The sequence below is a fragment of the Amblyomma mixtum genome, chromosome 10 (assembly GCF_055824585.1).
Source record: "Amblyomma mixtum isolate Tamu chromosome 10, ASM5582458v1, whole genome shotgun sequence".
Taxonomy (NCBI): Eukaryota; Metazoa; Arthropoda; class Arachnida; order Ixodida; family Ixodidae; genus Amblyomma; species Amblyomma mixtum.
The window spans coordinates 169,090,529-169,112,628 of record NC_143021.1 but is presented as its reverse complement, the minus strand read 5'-3'; the positions used below and the strand labels follow the sequence as shown (position 1 = coordinate 169,112,628).

General features: G+C 48.6%; 1 protein-coding gene across 1 annotated transcript in view; it reads right to left on the bottom strand.

Moving 5' to 3' along the window:
• Miga (mitoguardin) overlaps positions 1-22,100 on the bottom strand; it is a 197,121-nt gene that overhangs the window by 57,721 nt on the left and 117,300 nt on the right. Inside the window, exons 10-11 of the mRNA XM_089565035.1 lie at positions 11,741-11,827; positions 6,845-6,943 (exon numbers count right to left, since the gene is read on the bottom strand). Of these exons, the coding sequence (XP_089421161.1) occupies positions 6,845-6,943; positions 11,741-11,827 (186 nt within the window). The remainder of the gene's footprint in view (positions 1-6,844; positions 6,944-11,740; positions 11,828-22,100) is intronic.

Here is a 22,100-nt window from a genome sequence, read left to right as displayed (position 1 = left end):
TTGCCATGCAATCGGTACTGTTGAATGCCAGTCCCAAGCAAAGTTCCGAGCACTGTTGTCGGAACTGCGATGTACGCCCATGTTCACCTGCTGTTTTCCTGCTTTTCCTCTTCCTGCCCTTTCCCGACCAATTGACTGGTGTGAACGCTCTGTTTAAACCTCTTTTTCATCCTCTGCCATCCATTCTTTCCTAATCGGCACAAAAAGTCGGCACATGCTGTACGACTGACTCTTTATGTATGTATTCCCCCCTGCAATTATGCCTTCATGGCGCTGCAGAAATGTAAATAGATAAATAAATAAATAAATAAATAAATAAATAAAAGGCTGCCGTGGTTAGGAGGAGGAAAGAGACTTTAATGGATAATGGAGAGGTCTGCCTGGTTATGGGCCTGGCATGCTACTCCAGGTGAGGATGAAAGAAGAGGGTGAAAAAAAAAAAAAAAGTGACATCAAACATACTCAACACTCACGCACTCTCACACACACAATGATTATCAAAGTATGTCCACTAAAACCGTGTCCCTTAGATGACTATCAAAGTATGTCCACTAAACCCGTGTCCCTTAGAAAAACTAATGGTGTCTTCGGCTGACACGCACTGCCTCCGTGCCGGTGCGCAGGAAGAGACGTCAAATACTACACGAGTGGCACGTCTCCTTGCACATCAGCTGAACGCGCGAAGCAGAGTGCCGTTGCTCTTCCTGCCGTCTGTTAACCGAGGCCTCCGAGACCTTCGATAAACTCAGAGGCTATTCCTATGAGCGGCCGACGCCAACGAGCGCAGTCAACAGTTTGTACAATTAGCAACAGCCTCTTCAGAACAATGCAGTACCGCGCTTGAAACAGGCGTTGATAGAATCGGCGGGAAACGCGGGACCCACGAGCCTGCTCGTGAGATAATCGATTAATTATGGGGGCGCAGCTTTGTAAGACACCACACCAAGGCGTTATGCTTGCCGGTTTCGATGCATACGCCTTTAGAGCTTCAGATAGAGTAACTTTCGAAAATATCAGCAGGTGATTCTCAATCCGCTAAGCGCCCCACATTTTCGCTTTATTGATATCCTTTAACCTGCGCATACGTTGGCAAATAGTTCGATGTTATAAAGTGCAGGCATGCCGGATGAACAGCATATGCTGTTCGCTGCAAGAGCCAAGGCAGAACTTGCAAGACTAAAAATATTGACAAACCTTTAATTTCCTCATAACGGAAGGCACATGGCTTTGCCGGCCAGTGGCTGCGTGATTGCAGCGCGAATAAATGCATTGCAGCTGCTGTAATATTCAACATTTTTTAAAAATGTGCCTACTTGTAATGCTTCGTCCGTTTTTCCTCTTCGTCGATTCTGCGTCAACCAACGAGCGTGAACAGCGTCGTCTGCTAGCGCGCGCTGCACGACGAGATTGCACCGCGCTCCACCGTCGGTCTCCACGGTGGCGCGGTGGCACGCACGCGTGTCGTGCTCGTCCCACCCGAATGTACGGCACTGCACCAGTGGCATCCAGCCGAACGTGGGGCACCGCACGAGTGCGTAGAAAACTCCACGAGTGCCGTCAGCCGAAGACACCATAAGAAAGCTTTTGTCCCTCGCTCAGCCGAAGTCGCATCAGTCCAGGGTCCAAGGACATGCTCCAGGTGCACGGGGTCGTCCTGACGAAGTCCTAAAGCACCTAACAGTGCCTTGCGATGAGTATTAAAGGCTGCCGTGGTTAGTTTCCCCTATGAGGGCTAGGGGATCTTCCTCGGACAGCCACGGCGAGCGAGAAAGATGGCTTGATGACGCGTACTCCCCTCTGCGCAGGTAGTCGTTGATTTCCCGTGCTGTCGCTGTACAGGCAGTGACAAAGTATGTGGCCAGCCTAACCACAGTGGAAGTACATATGTTAGAGGGGGCTCTAAAAAGAAAGAAAAATAAAAGTGCCCGACCAGTGGACAGTAGTCATGAGTTCACCACTCGTCGCATTTCCTACAGCCATTGCGTTGCTCGAAAAGAGGACGTGCGGGAGCATCGTTCTTGGAGAGCTGGTCCCCATCAGAGAAGGCAGTCTCATCAGGACGCACAACCATGCAGTGCAGCAGCTGTGGGGACACACTCGTCCCCTGTGGTTAGCTTCCCCGCATTGCACCCTCCTTAGTTGTGTTACTTTAACGAACAGGGGAGGACGCTCGCGTCGCAGCAACATGAGCGCCACGGATGGCGTGTTTGCTGCGTGCACGTGGGGGGGGGGGGGGGGGGGGAGAGAAACGGGCCTCTTCTGCTTGGCACCGGGAAAGCGCACGGACACATCAGCGCAAGGCTACGCCCTTCGTCGGTAGGCGCCTCCTGGTCGGAACATGCTCCTGCCAGTCCGTGCCGTCTGGCCTCGGAGTTTTCCCCTGCCCTAGCATGGGCGAACTTTCGCTCGTAACCGTGCTGGTGAGTTGGACGTCCTCGATTCCTCAGTGTATTTTGTTGCTAGCTGGCGTTATTGTTGCTGTAGCAATAAATGCCTTGTTTGTGTCAGCCAGTGTGTCGTTCCTTTGTTCCCGCAGAGCAAGCCCCACCGCCGTGGTCGGCGTGCGCTCGGTAGCGTACGCGACCACGGGGTGGGGTCGGCGCGGTTTTGAACTGTGGTAGCCGCGGTTAAACGGGGAATACGTGTTTATCTCCCCATTTACAACCCCACACAGCAGAGGTCACAGCTTCAGCTTCTGTTGGTGTCAGCAGTGAAAGGGAGCCAAAAATATGTTTCCCTGCTCCGTGGATGATGTCTGCGAACGCCACCGCCTGAGGCTGCTGCATTTGCGATGGCAGCAGTCAGCTCAGTTCTTCCCAAACAATTCCACGCTCCCACATGTTATCCTTGCTTGCAGGCTTACCACCTGAGGAGCTTGCCGACAGCGGCTGAAGTGGTCAGTTGTACTGACGGGTCCAGGCGTCAAGGGTCTTCTCAACGGTAGAAGCCTCAACTGAGAAATTGCCGATGGTTTTTAAAGGGGTAGAGACATCAAATTCCAAGGTTGTACAAAAGACTGCCATACGTTTCCTTTGTATGTGAGGACCAGAAGAGCGAAGTATTAAATTTAAGGGAGGTCTAGAACGTATTTTAATTTCATTTTAAAGTTTGTGAAAATGCTCACTCTTGAGGTCTGAGCCATCGCTAGTGCATCAATGTGACGTAGGAACAGAGAAGAAAACACACGCAAGTATTTTCTACGTCATTGCACAGTTTTCTGACGTACGGGACCAAGTTTTGTGGTTTTGCCACCTAGCAACCTTGGTTACGAGTGCTCACGAGTCTTTTTCTGCACGCTCGCGAGTGTGACGGTGCTTTACGCCCGGCGTTGCCGAAAGATCCACTCTTGCAGAGGAATATTGCTGGTGCTCTAATCTAGGAAGCATTCTCTGGTATCATGGATGTTATGTATTTTCTTGTGCGAACGTGAAGTACGCCGAGCAAGCCGGCCAGCCTGAATCCCGTCTGCCGGCGTCATAAAAACGAGCTAAAGTATGTTCTTGACGTAAATAATAAACCCTGGGATAGGGATAAGAAATGTGAAAAATGTGTCATTTTTGAGGATCGCTGACCAATACTGAGCTGCTGGCAAAGGTAACGACTGTGATACGAGCAAACTTTTTGCCACAACCGCCTCGCAGCTGCCGCTGGCCCGACGTTGTGGTCCGGCTCGCCTGGCGCCCGCTCGCTTCGCTGCTGAAGACGTCGTGGAGATTTACCACACTATTATTTTATTGTGAGATGATGCTGTTGACAGTAAAGCGATGTGTAGAGTAGGCCTTTTATTATAGCACAGGCGACTTCCGAAGCGCCGGCCGCTGCGACTTCGATGCGGAAGACGTCGTGGAGATTTACCATACTATTATTTTATTGTGAGATGATGCTGTTGACAGTAAAGCGATGTGTAGAGTAGGCCTTTTATTATAGCGCAGGCGACTTCCGAAGCGCCGGCCGCTGCGACTTCGATGCGGAAGAGGCTATAGGCCTAGCGACAACCACGGCAACCAGGCAGCAGAAGAGCTCGTCGCCTGGAGCGCCCGCTAGTGATGCCGTTGCCGAAAGCTCGAAACAAAAGTAGACATGCTTTGTCGCTGCTCGAGCAGTCTTTCTGAGGGACTGCTGTACGGCGGCGAAGTGCGACACCGGTTGCGGGCGGAGCTTGGGTAGAGCGGCGCAGCGATGCTCACCGCTCCGTATCCCTGCTTGCAGTGGGGCGGCAGTTCGCAAGCGACGATCAGTGCGGCGCGTCGGCAAAGTGGCCATATGGCTTGATGAATGTTGCTGCGCGTGCATTATTTGTCTAAATAATGATTGCACTTCGCGCTCTGAGCTCGCTACTTGTTTTTGGTCGGCGAATGTTTTCGCTCGGCCACCGATATGCCCAAGGCACGTCGGCCAACGGGTCTCGTTTTGGTTGGCGCCGTTGTCACACTAGGACGACGCTTGGTCGTTGGGGCGTCGTCGTCGGTGCAGTGTGACTGGCTAGTCGGGGAACGACCAGGTTGGCTGACGCGACCGTCGGCGTCGCTGTCGCGTCGACCTCGGGGTCCTGTCGGCCTAGTGTGAACGCGCCTGAACTGCGCGCTGGTCCCAGGCTGCCCTAGTCGTCGCTAGGCCTAGGTGGTCTCGCTTCCGCAGTTGACGGCGCTTTGGAAGTCGACTGTGCTATAATAAAAGGCCTACTCTTCACATCGCTTTAGTGCGAACTCGTCCCATAATAGAAGATAAGTTCGATTTCCACGACGCCTTCATCAACGGAGCTAGCAGACGAGCAGCGCGCACGAAGAAGCAGCGTCGAGCTGTCGGGATGGGACAACGTCGGCGTGAGGTCGGCGTTGTCGGCAGAGTGTGACACACGGGTCGGCCGACGGCTGCTATCTCGGCGACGCGACGGCGATGCGCTCGTCAGGCGACGACCGGTGCTCGGTTGGCGTCTGCGCAGTGTGACAGACGCGCCGACGGCACAAAAATCGCTGCCGCCGACCATCACCAGACTGAAATCGGCCGATCGTCGGCGTAGTGTGAACGCGCCTTTACCATTTGACGTTGCCTACACGCTCGGCGTTCGCTGGCACAATCTGAGCTGCGTCGGGCCTGACGCCTGCCTCCTCTTCGGAATCGCTGGCCAGCGGATCAAAAATGAAGTGATTGTCGGGGTTCGAACCGCGGCGTCTTCTTCCTCGTCTGCGTCATCCCGCGATTCCTCATAATCGGTGTCTTCACCGAAATAAAACTCTTCTTTCCGACTCGGAGCTGTTCGACTTGCCCTCCGCCCAGCTCTCCGTGTTTACGCGCACCACGTGCGTGTCAAGCAGACGACATGCCTACACGACGTCACGGCTTTCCGGACCCACGTGACAACGCATTGTCTGGTTTTTGACGTCATGAAAGAACCTGGCAAAACCTGGCAACTACGAACCGAAACCGAAACTGCTGGGTACAAATAATACGATTATTAATTATATAATGCGAGTTCATGCTTCTAAGATGGTGTTCCATGCTCACTGAATCGCTACGCATTATTTACAACCCAGAGATACAACACAAAAATTTGGTGTCTCTACCCATTTAAAGGATTCCGGAGCAGGCCAGCGAACAGTTGCTGCTTAACACCACGCATCAAAAAGGTGAACTTCTTTTCGTCATTCATGTCAGGGTTGGCACACCTGAAAAGGCATTTCATTTCTTCCACAAGCGCAGGCACGGTATCGTCTGGGTGTGAAATTCTTGACTGCAGCAAAACCTTTACTCTTTATTTCCACACGACGCTGGTAAGTGTTCCCAGCAGCTGCTTTATGGTCACCCAGGTCGTGAGGGAAGATTTGTGGTTTTCAAACCACATTCTGGCAGGGCCGTCCAATGCAAAATAAACATTTCGAAGCTTAGCGCTGTCGTCCCAGGTGTTCAGCGCTGCCACACGGTCGTGTACATGTCCAGCCAGTCTTCTGCATCTTCGTGTGGTTCTCCATGGAAAGTCGCAAAGTCGGGCGTTGGCTGTGTGCCCGGTTCCATCGTGAGGGGCATAGCTGGATAGCAGGGCAGCACCTCCACCAGATGTCACACAATGGTGACTGCCGTCCGGCGAACAGGAACACAGCGAGAATTGCTTCCAAACGAAACTCTTTAGTTCGGCTGACTTGCGCCCGCAAAGAACTGAATCACTCGGCAGTGGCCAAGCAACAAGTGTGCTTGACAGTCGTTGAACAGAATGCCCGCCACTATCAGCCATGCACAACTCAATGCTGACAATGAAGTTTTGACATACAGTGCACAAAATAACCACAACAGTCTGGGACAACATAGAATCACTTCAGTGTGGCTGCGATCCTTTGAGATAAATCTGGCCTCGTATTGCATCACAAAAAAAGTGATAACACCGCGTGTCAGCAATGCTAAACATGAACAAATAAACGTTACGAAGCTTCACAGCAATATTACTCTATCTGGCAGGCTACCCGAGATGAGGGTGAGAAAGGTTAAGTGAAACAGATGCTCATGCACAATAGAGACAGTATTTTCACAGAGTGTAAATAAGACCATAACACCAAAGCTGCATCACACGACACAGGCCTGTTCTGCATGATCAAGGACCATCAGCTTCATGTGCCAGCGCAGCTCCTTGACATGTTCACTGCAGCGCGGGTCACGTTGCGCATTCATGCTGTGCGGCCACGAATACTGAGTTGTGCAATGCCGAATGATTTTTAAGGAGCCTGCAGAAAGCACACGTGCCAGGTCACCACTGCCACCTGTTGGCGGTTTCCAAGAATCTCTCCCGAACCCCCACTGAGCCCGACTGCAGTGACCAGCAGGGGGGGGGGGGGGGGGGGGGGGGGGGCCTCACCCCTTTGTGGCGCAGCTCCAGGGCGACCTGGTCGTGGTGGCTGCTGTCCAGCAGGTAGGCCACCAGCTCCCGGTAGGCGTGCAGGGCATCCTTCGGGTCCTGTTGGGCCAATTCAAAGGGGGGGCCACAGAACACACTGCTTGGCCCGTCGGTGGCTACAATGGTGTCACCACCACACAGTGGCAGTTTTCAGCAGTGGATGTGACATCATCGGGCGGGACTGCATATAATGGACTGTAAATTGTGCTAATAAATGAATACACCTTTCGCCATGTTCTTGGGTTTTGTATCAGATCAACAAAACCAACAGGTTTGCCTTACGTAAAAGCACTTCAAAGGAAAAGACCAGCACCAGAGGCTCTGGCTATTGTTCTGCAACGGAGGACTTTGCACCTCTCTGTACACATCTATGAAATAGGAAAGAGCACCTAAGGCTATGCTCTCGATGCACCTGAGAACAGCTTGGTGGAATCAACCTCATCGAGCCACTGCATTCCACAAGCATCCGTTTCACTCCCAAGGAAGGAGAGGAAAGACATGCGTGTCACATTTACGAGAGCACATCGGCAGCTTGAGGAGGATTACCGGGCGCAGCCACCAGGTGGCGCCGCCGCGTTCCTGTCACCAGCGCGCAGTGGCAGGGCACGGTACGCGCGGGGGGGGGGGGGGGTAGTGGCATGCACTACGCTAAAAAGCACCTTGCGCTCGAGTTTGGACAAGTCAGGAAAGGCCACTGATCAATATGTTCCCTTCTGCGCCACCGACATGACAATGAAGCATCGCTGGACCAGCCGGGCGTCCACATGGTTGTTATTGTAACCATGGAAACGACGCTGCCAGCCTTGGCAAGAATGAGTTAACAGCGAACAGGCGTTCATGATGTGCAAACTTCAGCGACATGCTCAGATAGGCTGTTTTGATTGGTCCCCTCCCAATGTCGTCATTGGGAGAGCGAAATGGGAATGGAAGGCCCCGCCAAAATCGAGTAGAGGGCCGCATTTTGTTTGCTTGTATTTCGAAATTTCTTCATTCAATAACTCCCGTTCCTATGCATCGATTCTTGTAATTCTTTTTTGAATCGGCACCTGTATAAAGAATCCGCCTCAGGTACAGCCGGCATCTCTTCAAGTAGTGTTTCACAGCCCCTCTAACGTCCCAGACAAGAGAGAGCTAATGGAAATGCATACACACATGCCACGAGCACTACGTTTCCCTCCACTAAGCAACGCAAACTGTGCATCCCTCTCTTGAGTCTGCGCAAAGCAGTCTTCCAAGCATGTCCCCAATGAGTCACCTGTCAAGCTTATAGTAGTATGTGCCCCTCACTGAATAATCCCAGATGGGATTGGCAGTAACTCCTCTTTACTGTTCCATCAAGTGTATGGGAACAGAAGTGGGAAAATACGGGCTGGTTGGTACATGTCGACAGAAAAGAAGTAGCAGCGCTCTTTGAATACGTCTGCAGCAAAAAGTGCTGTTACTTCTTTTCTATCAGCATGGGAACCGTCCATCCCAAAAACAAGGGGGTCCCACCACGTGCAGCACAGCCTCTGAAGGAGCCTGTCCTCCCACATTACAGGAAGCCAGTTCGCTCCACGGTCACCTAGTGTGAAGGCTTACAGTGTAAGCCACAAATCTTGCTGCATCATCATCCTCAGCCTGACTACGCCGACTGCAGGCCCTCTCCCATGTCTCTCCAGTTAACCCTGTCCTTCTTTGCCAATTGCGGCCACCGTATCCTCACAAATTTCTTAGTCCCATCCACCCACCTAACTTTCTGCCGCCCCCTGCTACGCTTGCCTTCTATTGGAATCCACTCCGTTACCCTTAAGGACCAGCGGTTATCTTGCCTTCGCATTACATGCCCTGCCCAGGTTCATTTCTTCCTCTTGATTTCAACTAGTACTTGGTGGGAAGACAGCGCAAAAAAAGACAACCACAGGGGAGGACAAGACACAAAAGAACGCTACTATCAACTGATTTATTTGTCAGCAAGTCACATATATATAACCAGACAGTCACATCACATGTCACATTTTGCGGTGCCAGCTATCTGGGACTAACAGATATGAAAGGTGCTATCACCTCTTCAGCTGTAAAAGTGGCTATAGTCCGATACAGATTGCAAAAAAGGAAAAAGAAAATTAAAGAACCACGCATGACAAAAGACCAGGCATGTCAGAAAACTGCTACAAAGATTGATACAAGAATTCTTCAAAAAAAAAACCGCGCTCCGCTGTGTGCAGGCGGCTGATAGACGGATCGCTAACGCAGTGGTCCGCCTTCTTGTCGATATGGAACGCTTCAAGCAGGAGTCTCGCTTTTGTGGATACACTCCTGCCCAGAACCTTCGCCCCTTTGAAGTCGGGTACGCATTTGCATGCCAAAACATGCTTCACTAAGTTGGCGAGCTTATCTTGTCTTATTACATTTAGAGAATGCTCCCTTTTTTGGTTTTTTTTGGAAGAATTCTTGTAACAATCTTTGTAGCAGTTTTCTGACTTGCCTGGTCTTTTGTCATGCGTGGTTCTTTAATTCTCTTTTTCCTTTTTTGCAATCTGTATCTGACTATAGCTACTTTTACAGCTGAAGAGGTGATAGCACCTTTCATATCTGTTAGTCCAAGATAGCTAGCACCGCAAAATGTGACATGTGATGTGACTGTCTGGTTATATATATGACTTGATGACAAATAAATCAGTTGATAGTAGCGTTCTTTTGTGTATTGTCCTCCCCTGTGGTTGTCGTTTTTTTTTTTGCGCTGTCTTCCCACCAAGTATGAATTACCAACTAGCCTAGCACCATGTTTTATTGAATTTCAACTAGGATGTCATTAACACGCATTTGTTCTCTCACCCACTCCGCCCACTTCCGATCTCTTAAAGTTGCACCCATCATTTTTCTTTCCATAGCTCACTGCGTTGTCCTTAACTTAAGCTGAACCCTCTTTGCTAGCCTCCAGGTTTCTGCCCCATAGGTGAGCAGAGCACCAGTAAAACACAGCTCTCTCTCTCTCTCTCTGTGTGTGTGTGTGCGCGCGCGCGCGTGCGTGCGTGTGTGTGGTGTGTGTGTGTGCGCGTGCGTGTGTGTGTGCATGTGTGTGTGCACATAAACAATGAAACAGTAAACGATAAGTGCAATCAAACTAGGTAATATGTTGTGAGAACAATGTCAGTGATGGCTGCAACACTTGACTGTTAGTGAGGTTATTCCACTCGGAAATAGTTCGTGGATGGAATTAGTATTTAAAACTGTTATTACGGACGCAAAAAGGAGTTAAACTTAGCTCATGTAAGTGCCAAGTCCCAAATCCACATGAAAAAACAAGCAAATTGGTGAGTTCAGTTCTATAGTGTCCGTTAATAATTTGAATAATTTGAATTTCTTTGGAGGAGAAATTCGAGGCCCGTGTACTGTGCGATGTCAGTGCACGTTAAAGAACCCCACCCAGGTGGTCGAAATTTCCGGAGCCCTCCACTACGGCGTCTCTCATAGCCTTAGTCGCTTTGGGACGTTAAACCCCATAAACCAACCAACCAATAATTTGACACATAAATTTAAGTTGTGCAGAAAAATTTAGCTCAGTTATTGTCGGCAGGCCAGTGATGTACACCGGTAACTGTTATATATGCATCGAGCAGCCTTCTTTTGAACCCTCTCTCCAAATGATAGCTGCAAAATCTAGGGTAGGGAGAACAATACATTTGTAAGCAAGGAGGCAGACAGATGGGGCAGAGAACTGCAATGCTCGTCTTAAGAAAAACAACTTACGAAAAGTGTTCATCCCAGCTAAGATTGTTAGCGACCCAGAGTCCTGGATACTTATATTGTGTTACTTCTGAAAGTGTCACGCTGTTTGCACAGCAATCAAAAGGGAAGAGTTTCTTTTTGTGGGAGATCCTTACTTTCAAAGTTAATGGACATCTGCCAAGCAGCACACCATGCAGAAACGTTTTGCAAAGCACTATTAAGGGGGGACGAGGGTCCTAAAGCTGACCTTTTCTATTTATGGCTAGAATGTCATGAATGATGTTGCACACAGGTGCGTTTCTCTCTCCTGATTCCAAATACGTAGTCATAACTGAGCTGGTGGTCTTAGACCTTACAAAGTCTGGAATGTAATTGGGTAATTTCTTACGCAGCTTTAATGAACTTTTTGATTGCATTTTGTTGCTTTCATTTACATGAATTGGTAGCAAGAGAGTTCCCAAGTCTGATGACATTCTTCGTTTTTCTCTAAAGGCATGTCATCGCGATATACTACGTCGAGAGTAAGAGGTCGCAGCATTTGACACAGCAGCTGATTAAGCTGATTGTAAATTGCTATCTATACGTGGCCTAAACAAAAAAAGTAAGAATGTCACCGGGTATGGGAATCTGCTGGCTATCAATTCATGTAAATAAGAGCAACAAAATGCAGTGAGAAAGTTCCCTAAAGCTGCGTAAGAAATTACCTAATTACACTTTAGAATTCAAGATAACTCTTGATCTAAGACCACCAGCCCAATTATGATTACCTATTTGGAATTGGGAGAGAGAGAGACGCATCTGTGTGCAACATCATTCGTGGCATTCTATCCACAAATGAAAAGGTCAGTTTTAAGACCCCCCCTTATGGCCAGCCTGTGCCTGTCTGCACACATGTGCCCAGTCCAGGGCAGATCCCGGAGGAGGGGTGTTCGACCAAAACCGCATTCGAGGCCAAACACTGAGACAAATATTTCACCAAACAGGCCTTGCATGCAACACACACAGTCCATGTGGATGTCATCCTGATGCAACTGTCAATTCGCACTTGCCTAATTCAAACACCCAGTTTGCCAACACAGAGCCCACAACAGACTTGTCTTCTTGCCAGTGTGCTTCGCCAGTGAAACACGCCTGTGGCAGACTTACTTTTCCAGCGCACAGCATGAAGCCACCCAGCACATGGTTGGCAGCATCTATGAGCCACTGGAGCACCTCGGGCTGGCCGGTCAGCCTCTGCGTGAAAGAGTGCAGGCAGTCAGCCCCTGCTGCCGTCAGACGAGGCCAGGAACAAAGGGGTCCGGCCCCATAACAAGACACCTCCTCCGAAATGGCTCTGATCCCCATTTGACCTCTACGCGACCTTGTGGCCTGTTCCCACTGCCCCGCCCAGAGAAGGGCAACGGGGGGGGGCGACTGAGCCTCCCAACGGCCGGAGGGAACCCTCGTGGATGCTGCGCGCCCAGCTGAGACAGCACAAGTGCAAGATGCCTAGAGCACGCAGCCACACACACAACTTGACAGCTCTCCGCCCCCTGCACAAGTTCTCAAGCAAGGGCCATGCATGAGATGCACCAGGCTATGGTTCAAGTCAGCCCCACGACACAAGTGGCAATGCTCTTGGTACGGGTGACTCACTAAAAGGAGGCCCAGAACCAAATCCTACGCACAGATGCTTACTCGAGTCCTTTAACCAAAGCAGGGAACGACCTGCCAATGCATTCAAAGGCCGGAACAGTTATCCCACTCCTTCCACTGTTTGCAACCATCACGGCACGCTCTTCTGCCTTTCCACTGCCTGCATGTGATAAGGGAGTGGCTTGCCCAGGGCAGGGTGCGGTGAGAAACAGGCCAGAGCCCGGCTGGTGGGGCAGAGAGGCAGTGCTGCTGCTAGCCCCCCACGTGGCCACATTTTGACGCCTGCTCCCTGCATCGCCACCACACTCCAGAGAGAGACCTCAGCTTCGAAATGACGCAGCACACTCTGTCCCACTCGTCTGGAGAGTACGCTCCCTGGGCATGCATCAGCCACCTGCATGAATCGGCCGTGCAGAGGACGGGCACGGCTGGAAGATGCTGCATGACTGCTCCTTGCAAGGGTGGGCCAGTTGGTAGCTCATCTTGGGGGGAAAAAACACAGCACACTCCTAAGACGAAGAAGGACAAGACGACACAGCACTGACTTCAACTGATTAGTTTATTGTGGAGCGACACATATATACGTGTTCGAAAAGTGGGCGGGAAGACATGGGTAACAGCTGCAGAGTTTGCACGCAACTGAAAGATAACTTACGAAAATTGAAAAGACACCTAATGGCAAGGGTGACCCTTGGAGGCAACAAAAAATTAAAACTAAACAAGATAAAAAAGACAAGTGGAGGGGTGACTAAAAGGATGATGCTTAAAACGATGATGCGAACAGGTAGTACAAGAGAAACAAAAACAAAAAAAGAAAAAAAGTGTCAAAAGCGCCTTTTAGCATCATCCTTTTAGTCACCCCTCCACTTGTCTTTTTTATCTTGTTTAGTTTTAATTTTTTGTTGCCTCCAAGGGTCACCCTTGCCATTAGGTGTCTTTTCAATTTTCGTAAGTTATCTTTCAGTTGCGTGCAAACTCGGCAGCCGTTACCCATGTCTTCCCGCCCACTTTTCGAACACGTATATATGTGTCGCTCCACAATAAACTAATCAGTTCAAGTCAGCGCTGTGTCGTCTTGTCCTTCTTCGTCTGTGTTTTTTCCCCCAAGATCCTGATGGGGCCTCAGCCCTTTTCCCCCTCCCCACCTCAGTGCTGGCGTTTTGCAACTCCTTCTTTTTCTCTGCTTCTGTAGACTTCCCAGTGGGTGAAGGCAGTGCTGCCGTGAGGGCTAGCTGGCGTGACATGACAAAAAGGGCGCGCCAAGGCACAGCATCCGCCTCGTGTGCGAGAGGACTGGCATTCAAATCCCAGTGCTGTGCAATCCACCACTCGGTTGGGAAAAGAATTAAAAAAAAAACTCCGTGTGTCAATTGAATTGCAGAGCCAGGCCTGTGGTGTGGCCTGATCTCGGTGACCAGAACTGACAGTGCACTCCCTCACCAGAACAGGATATGGCCACCCTGGTGTAGTACTTGGCCTCAACCTCCTATACAACTGCACCAATTAACCCTCGGCCCTCAGTCCCCAGCGGCTGCGGAGCAACTGACCAAGGTGGCCTGTGACGCAGCGGACGCTGCTAAGAATCCCTGGCTCCAGACAGGCCACCACTGGAAACTGATCCTGACAAAGTTTAACACTAGAACTTTATCCACTGAGGCTAGCTTAGCAGTGCTGTTGGAGAGACAAGCAGGTATTCAATGGGATGTCATAGGGCTTAGTGAGGTTAGGAGGACAGATGAGGCGTATACAGCACTAAGGGGCGGGCACGTACTCTGCTACCGGGGATTAGCAGATAGGCGAGAACTAGGTGTGGGATTCCTCATTAATCGGGATATAGCTGGCAACATCGAGAAGTTTTACAGTATTAATGAGAGAGTGGCAGCTATCGTAAATAGGCTTAATAAGAGGTACAAGCTGAAGGTGGTGCAGGCCTACGCGCCTACATCAAGCCATGATGACCAGATAGTTGAAAGCTTCTATGAGGATGTGGAATCGGCAATGACCGAAGTAAAATCACAGTACACTGTACTGATAGGTGACTGCAATGCGAAGGTAGGCAAGAAGCAGGATAAAGACCAGGCGGTAGGCGACTATGGGACAGCAGGGGGGAGTTATCAGTAGAGTTCGCAGAGAGAGATAATTTACAGATCATGAATACCTTCTTCCGCAAAGTGCACATGAAAAAGCCAAAATGGTGAGATTAAAAATGAAATAGACTTCATACTGTGTGCTCACCCTGGCATCGTAGAGGATGTGGAGGTCCTCGGAAAGGTCCGTTGTAGTGACCACAGAACGGTAAGGTCTCAAATTAGCTTAGATTTGAAGAGGGAACGGAGGAAACTGGTGAACAGGAACGCTATTAACGAGTTATCAATAAGAAGGAAAGTAGAGGAATCCAGGATTTCGCTGCAGAACAGATTTTCCCTTTTTAACTGAAGAAGGCGACCGTAGTGTTGAAGCAATGAATGATAATCTCACAGCTATCGTTATGAAGTGCGCCGTAGAAGTAGGCTATAGGATGGTTCGACAGGATATGGGCAATCTATCTATTTATTTATTTATTTATTTATTTATTTATTTCTGATACCCTCATGACCCACAGGGCATTATTGAGGGGAGTGGTACATAGATATAAAATGAAACTGTTACAAAAAGGGGGTTAACGCATACACAGACATGCCTACAAAAAATGATACGCATGATGGCAAAAAGAAAACTAGCTGCAAGAAAATACAGGATTCAAAAAGCGAAACAATACAATAATTAGGAATACCAACACCGAAACAAATAAATTCACAAAAAGTCGAAAAACATTGCAAGTAAACACAAAGATATGAACTAGAACATCACCATTCGTAGAAACATTGAACGGGTACGATGGCAGAAGGCTATTAACAGAACAAAATGCATGCGAAAAAAGAAAAGGAACAGAGCTAAATACACAATATACAAAACGAAGTGAACCAACTGAGGCTATGGTAAACCATATTGTAATGACAACAGTGACCTAAACTCATCGACGTCCTTTGCAGGTACAATATGTGGTGGTAGGTGGTTCCACTCCGACGATGTTTTTGGAATAAAGGAATTTATGCAGGATGTTGTCCGGCAACGAGGAACGCCAACTTTCCGTGAGTGATCGACGCGGGATGAAACATATGTTGGTGTTGTGATCAATGCTTCTTTCAGAGTAGAGTTCATGCTGTAAATTTAAAAAAACAGACACAGACGGGACACTTTTCTGCGCAGAGCAAGAGGGGTTAACGATAAACTATTTTTTATTTCTGTGACACTGGAAGCACGATCATAGTTGCGCATAATAAAACGTGCTGGTCTATTCTGCACAGCTTCTAGGGCGTCGATGAGTGTGTTAGTGAAAGGGTCCCATACAGAGTTAGCGTATTCTAATTTTGAGCGCACAAGTGACTTATACAGAAGAAGCTTGACAGGGCTTGGTGCTAAGTAAAAATTGCGCTTAAGGTATCCAAGCATGCGGTTAGCGGAAGCCATGATAGAGCTGACGTGTGCTTTCCAAGTTAGGTCTCATGTCAGAATGACGCCGAGATATTTATAAGATTCCACGGGTGTTAGCAAGGAAGTAGAAATAGTGTAGGCAATGGGACTTGAATTTTCGCGACGGGAAAAGCGCATTACTGTGCATTTAGTCGTATTAAGAGTCATTTGCCATTGTGAACACCAGTTAGAGATAGTGGTTAGGTCTGCCTGAAGTAATTCAACGTCATTCGTATTTTTTATTTCGCGGTAAATGACACAATCGTCCGCAAAGAGTCCTACTGAAGATGTTACATTGTTAGGCAGGTCATTAATATATACAAGGAACAGCAAAGGACCTATGACAGAACCTTGTGGGACGCCGGAGGTCACAGGAATGGATGACGAGTTAAAGCCATTAGCGTGTACATACTGCAATCGGTTAGACAGAAAGTACTCAATCCACCTTAGTACGTTATGGTCAATATTAAGTTTACTTAGTTTGTAAAAAAGTTGTGCGACACTGTGTCAAATGCTTTGCGAAAGTCTAAATAAATACAGTCAGCCTCGTTGCCGTGATCAAGTATGAAGTTAATATTGCTCGTAAGACTTATTAATTGCGTTTCGCAAGAGAAGTATTTTCTAAAACCATGTTGTGCACAGTTGAAGAACGAAGATGACTCAAGAAAGTTAGCTAGGTGAGACAGGATGACGTGCTCCATTATCTTGCAAGGAATACTGGTTAATGATATTGGTCGATAGTTGAGTGAAAGGTGTTTGTCGCCTGATTTGTGGAGTGGAACCACCTTACCCAATTCCCAGTCATCAGGGAGTTCACCGTCTTGCAGAGATTGCTGAAATAATCTTGACAGTATTATGGCAGAATATACTTTAGTGTTTTTCAGAATTTTACTGCTGATATTATCTGGACCTCAAGAAGAGGATAGTTTCATGTGATCTATGATACTTATGATGCCTTCAAAATCAAAATGAATGGGATCCATTGGGAATGTGATGTGACCATCATAATCCGGTAGTGATGTGGTAGAGGAGAGATAAAATGCCGTAGCAAAAGTTTCATTAAGTACCGTAGCACTGTCGCTAATAGGGATGGGATTTGATTGTGCATCGAGAGGAGATACAGATGGCTGGTCTGAACCGTTGACAACGTTCCAGAATTTTTTTGGATCAGTTAGTAAAAGTGATGGCAGAGTAACGTTAAAATATCGCTCCTTGGCTTTTTTTAATGCATTTTTATACTCTTCAACCACACCTCTGAGTGCTGAAGAGACTAAAGATTTCATTAAGAAATGCCAAAGCATGAAGGTGTCCAACCCTAAAGAAAGAATAGGAATAGAAATAACAGAGTCCTCTAATTTAATAAATAAGCGCAAGGTAGCCAACATAAGGAAGTTTAATATGGAGAGAATCGAGCATGCTCTAAAGAATGGAGGTAGCCTAAAAGCGGTGCCCAGAAAACTAGGCTCAGCTAAAACCAGACATATACGTTAAGAGACAAAGAGGGCAATGTCATTAGGAATGTGGATAAGACAGTCAGAGTAGCCAAAGAGTTCTACACAAATCTATACAGTAGCGAATGTAATCATCAAGTTACTGAGGGAGGCAGTCGAGCACAGCAATGGGACATCCTGCCAGTAACGAACGAGGTAGTAAAGAAAGCCTTAGGAGCACTGCAAAGAGGAAAAGCAGCTGGTGAGGATCAGGTAACAGCAGATTTGTTGAAGGACGGAGGAGAGATTGTGCTACGAAAACTAGCCACCCTGTATACGCAATGCCTTGTGACCTCGAGAGTACCTAGAGCTTGTGAAAACGCTCACATTATCTTAATTCGTAAGAAAGGAGACGTCAAGGACTTGAAGAATTACAGACCAATCAGCTTACGGCCCATTGCCTACAAGGTATTTACTAGGGTAATCGCTAATAGAGTCACAACAACCTTAGACTTCAATCAACCAAATGATCAGGCAGGGTTTCATAAAGGATACTCGACAATAGACCATATTCGCACTATCAATCAGGTGATAAAGAAATGCGCAGAATAGAACCAGCCCTTATATATAGCGTTCATTGATTACGAGAAAGCATTCGATTCAGTAGAAACTTCAGCAGTCATGCAGGCATTGTGGAATCAGGGTGTAGAAGAGTGTTATGTGAAAATATTGGAAGATATTTATAACGAATGCACAGCTACCATAGTCCTCCATAAAGTCAGCAATAAAATTCCAATCAGGAGAGATGTCAAGCAGGGAGACACGCTCTCGCCTATGCTATTCACTGCCTGTTTACAGGAGGTATTCCGGGGCCTGAAATGGGAACAGTTGGGGATAAGAGTTAATGGAGAATACGTAAGTAATCTGCAATTCACTGATGACATTGCCTTGCTAAGTCACTCAGGACATAAACTGCAAAGCATGATCAATGAATTAGACAGGCAGAGCGGAACGGTGGGGCCAGAAATTAACATGCACAAACCAAAGTAATATTCAACAGTCTAGCAAGAGAACAGCAGTTCACAATTGGTAGCAAGGAGCTGGAAGTAGTAAGGGGATACGTCTATTTAGGGCAGGTAGTGACAGCTGATCCGGATCGTGAGAGGGGAAATAATTAGAAGAATAAAAATCGGGTGGACACTTATGGGAGGTTCGTTCAGATCATGAATGGTAGTCTATTAATATCCCTCACAGAAAAGTGTACAACAGCTAAATCTTACCGGTACTCACTTATGGGGCAGAAATGTGGAGGCTAACGAAAATAGTTCAGCTTAAGTTGAGGACACTGAATCAAGCTATGGAAAGAAAAGTAACAGGTGCAACGTTAAGAGATCGGAAGCGGGCGGAGTGGATGAGGGAACAAACGTGCGTTAATGACATCCTAGTCGAAATCAATGGGAAGAATTGGGCTTGGGCAGGGCATGTAATGCAAAGGTAACATAACCACTGGTCCTTAAAGGCCCCCTGCCCACCCGCGGCCAGCAGACACTCTCTACCTCACTTTGAGCGAGCCTCCTCTCCTTCCATTCCCTCCTCGAAATTTTTCTCTCCCGCTCCTCGTCGAGTAGGCTCGGCAAGGCAAAATCACCCCTTCTTTCTCCGGTGTAAGCCGGAGGCGTGGTGTCTGTGGAGTGCGTCACAGGGCGACGTCATGGCCCCGCCTTCAATAGAATTCTTTTCTTGGTTTTTGCATTTTCTCCGCACACTGAACGATCGAGAGGCGCGATCGGCTCGACCACCTAGACTTGTTAGCGAGCGCATCCTTTCATACATCTGTTTGTCATTCCCAGTTAACGAGCCACCTTTTCATTTTCTTTTAGGCCTCCCCACCGTTTCACGAGCGGAGGGGCGGAAGTCGGTTGTGTTCGAAACACACGGCGAAGCGCGGACCCGGCAACCGCCCGTTTGCTTTTCTCCATGCGTGTTTGTGTTCTGTGTGTTTGTGTCTTTTCTCCGCTCCAAAGCATATGTCATTCATTGGAGTCAAGGCGTACGCAAGATGCACGAAAGATAAGCGGTATGTGTGCGGAGCGGTAAAGTGGGCGAGCGAGGGAAAGGCTCTGCTGCACTACTAATTAAAACCTTGTTTTGGGGGGCTCGCATAGAAGAAAAGAAACTGAGAAGGGAGCGCGCACGCAGAGCGTCTCGTGACGGGATCACGGCGGGGGGGGGGGGGGAGGGGGGGGGCGAGCCAACTTCCTCAGTTTTACTGTTTTTTTACTTTTTATGGCTAGGGTTCAAGGCTGTCGCCGCACGCTCCCTCCGCAGTTTTTTTTTTTTTTTGTTCCTTCATGCGGGTTTGTAGGCATGAGCCAGAACAGAAGGCGCTGCGGAAAGCGTTCTGCAGACGACGCGACGCCAAGGCTACGCCCAACCTTCTCCCGTCAGTCAGAACGATGCACCAATGGAGTGCCTTTAGCGAAAGTAGCCCCCCTTGACGTCAGCGGGGTGCAGAGTAGTGGGCCGGGCCCGTTTTTGAAGGAAGGAAAGAACGAACGGGCTTTGATTTGAATTTTCGCAGCTTTTCGGGGCGCGCATGGCTCTAGTATTTTGCAGAGGTTATCTTCGATGCCTCATCTATGCAGTGGGCTTGTTTTTCAAAAATGTCCGGACCCTGGTCAGTGGCCCTTTAAGGGTAATTGAGTGGATTCCAAGAGAAGGCAAAAGCGTAGCAGGGCGTGGCGGGAAGTTAGGTGGGTGGATGAGATTAAGAAGTTTGCGGGGATACAGTGGGCGCAGCTGGCAAAAGACAGGGTTAACTGGAGAGACATGGGAGAGACCTTTGAGCTGCAGTCGGCATAGTCAGGCTGATGATGATGATGACAAAATGGGGAACAGGACGTCCTGTGTTAATGTATTACTGTTCAGGAAAAAGTAGTGCATAAGAATATTGAATGCCGCCTTGTCAGGCTTAAGTGTGTTCCAAATTTTGCCCAATTTTCGATGGTCTGACATGATTAGCAAAAAACACAAGAGAGCTCACATTTGAGGGACCACTACAGCCTGTTTTCATGCATGCCCTGCTTATTGCATTTAATTCCCAACACTTTAAATTAGGATTTGCCCAAGTTCCAGTTGATTCTGTGCGGTAGATATTTTTAAAAAGATTTTTTTGCATTTCTTTTGGGAACCGCTGGCTGATCTGGCAGCCTCTGATCGCTGACATACACCCTCCTCGCGTCATCTGCTGCGCGTTGTTGGCTGCGTTGAGGTGCTCGCATGCACACCGTGGACGACGGTCGCTCGAAAAGTTTTTTGTCTTTTGCTAAATGCATTTTTTGTTGTTTTTCTTTCGGGAAGCCTTCAGGTTAGTACGCTAGTTTAGTGATCCTTGGGATGCCCCTTTGCTGATGTGCGCCGTGAAAGGCGAGGCATTCTTTCGCTGGCTGCCAAGTTCTTGCCTGCTATTTGTCGGCTCAATAATTAAACTCAAATGATCACAAGGTGGCACCAGAGTAAGCTTGTGGCACGAAAGGAGCATAGAAAAGTGCCGAATGTGACGGCTTCCCACTGTGAGTCGGACATGCACTCCTGTCAGCCCCCTTTTATTGCAGAAGCACAGGGAGAGCCCCCCAACGCGACTGGAAGGAATTGGGACAGCTGCAGCCCCGAGCAGAGGTCGTTGACATGCGCAAACAGCTCACCTGCTCTGCATGAAACGCAATTCTCCTCATCTTAAATTGTGGTTTCACTTGCTTACACCTCTAGTCAAATTTTGAATTTCAAGCTCTTTGCGCTTTTTCCCTCTTCTCTCGTCACTTTCTGCACGCTGGAAGGTCCTCCGCCAGCCCCACCCTCGGGGGTGGAGCTGCGAGACTTATTGGCCGCGGCCATGGCCTGACGTCCGACAGAATCCAACCAATATGGCCACCTCGCGTACGCAGCTGCAAGAAACGGAGGAGGGTGCAGCATGAAAAAAATCGCCGGGAAGGGCTTCGCGCGTGGGATTATGGGTCCTCGGATGCGTGCATATTATCTGGTTAGCTGTTGGTGACAACACAGTGTAGTGATGTGCTCTCCCCGGAAGGTGTTTCAAAGCCCCTTTCAAAGCCTGGTAGCAAAGGAGAAGCTTCTCCACAGTGCGAAGCCTTCCAGAGCGACTAGCAGCCCCTTGAGATCTTGTGCCAACAACAGCCCAAATGTTTGAGCAGTGAAAGTGCCTAGAGCACACAAGGGCTGTGCAGAAGAACACAAGGCCCAGTGATTCTGTCCAGCGTGTTGCTGAATGTGCAGCACAGAAACAGCATGCTGGAAAATTTCCATCGCACACAGGGCAGGGACAAAGAAGCGAACACCACAAGCGCTGACTCGCAACTAAGTGTTTATTCACAAACGCAGAAAATATATGCTCACAGGAAAAAAGGAAAACATCAAAACTTATGCAATCACATGTAACAAGTGAAGGCGGGCTAGTTGGTAGTTGACAATGGAGTGCATATTGCAACCGCGCAAAACGACGAGGGACGAAGAGAGGAAAGCACAGGACAAGACGGCTATCTCTGGCTATCCGCGTCTTGTCCTGTGCTTTCCTCTCTTCGTCCCTCGTCGTTTTGCGCGGTTGCAATATGCACTCCATTATGCAATCACGCAGGCGCGTCCAGATATGAAAATTCCCGTTCATGCAGGACAACAGACGGGTCACCAACACATGTAGGCTGGTTTTTGTAGACATGATAGGCTTGTCATATACCACTCTTGCCAATTGATTAGGATGGCTAAACAAAAAAGTTGTTTTATCGAGTAAAGCCTTACACATGTGTTAGTGACCCATCTGTTGACCTACATGATGAACGGGAATTTTCATGTGTGGACGCGCCTGCGTGATTGCACAGGTTTTGATGCTTTTGTTTTTCCTGTGAGCATATATT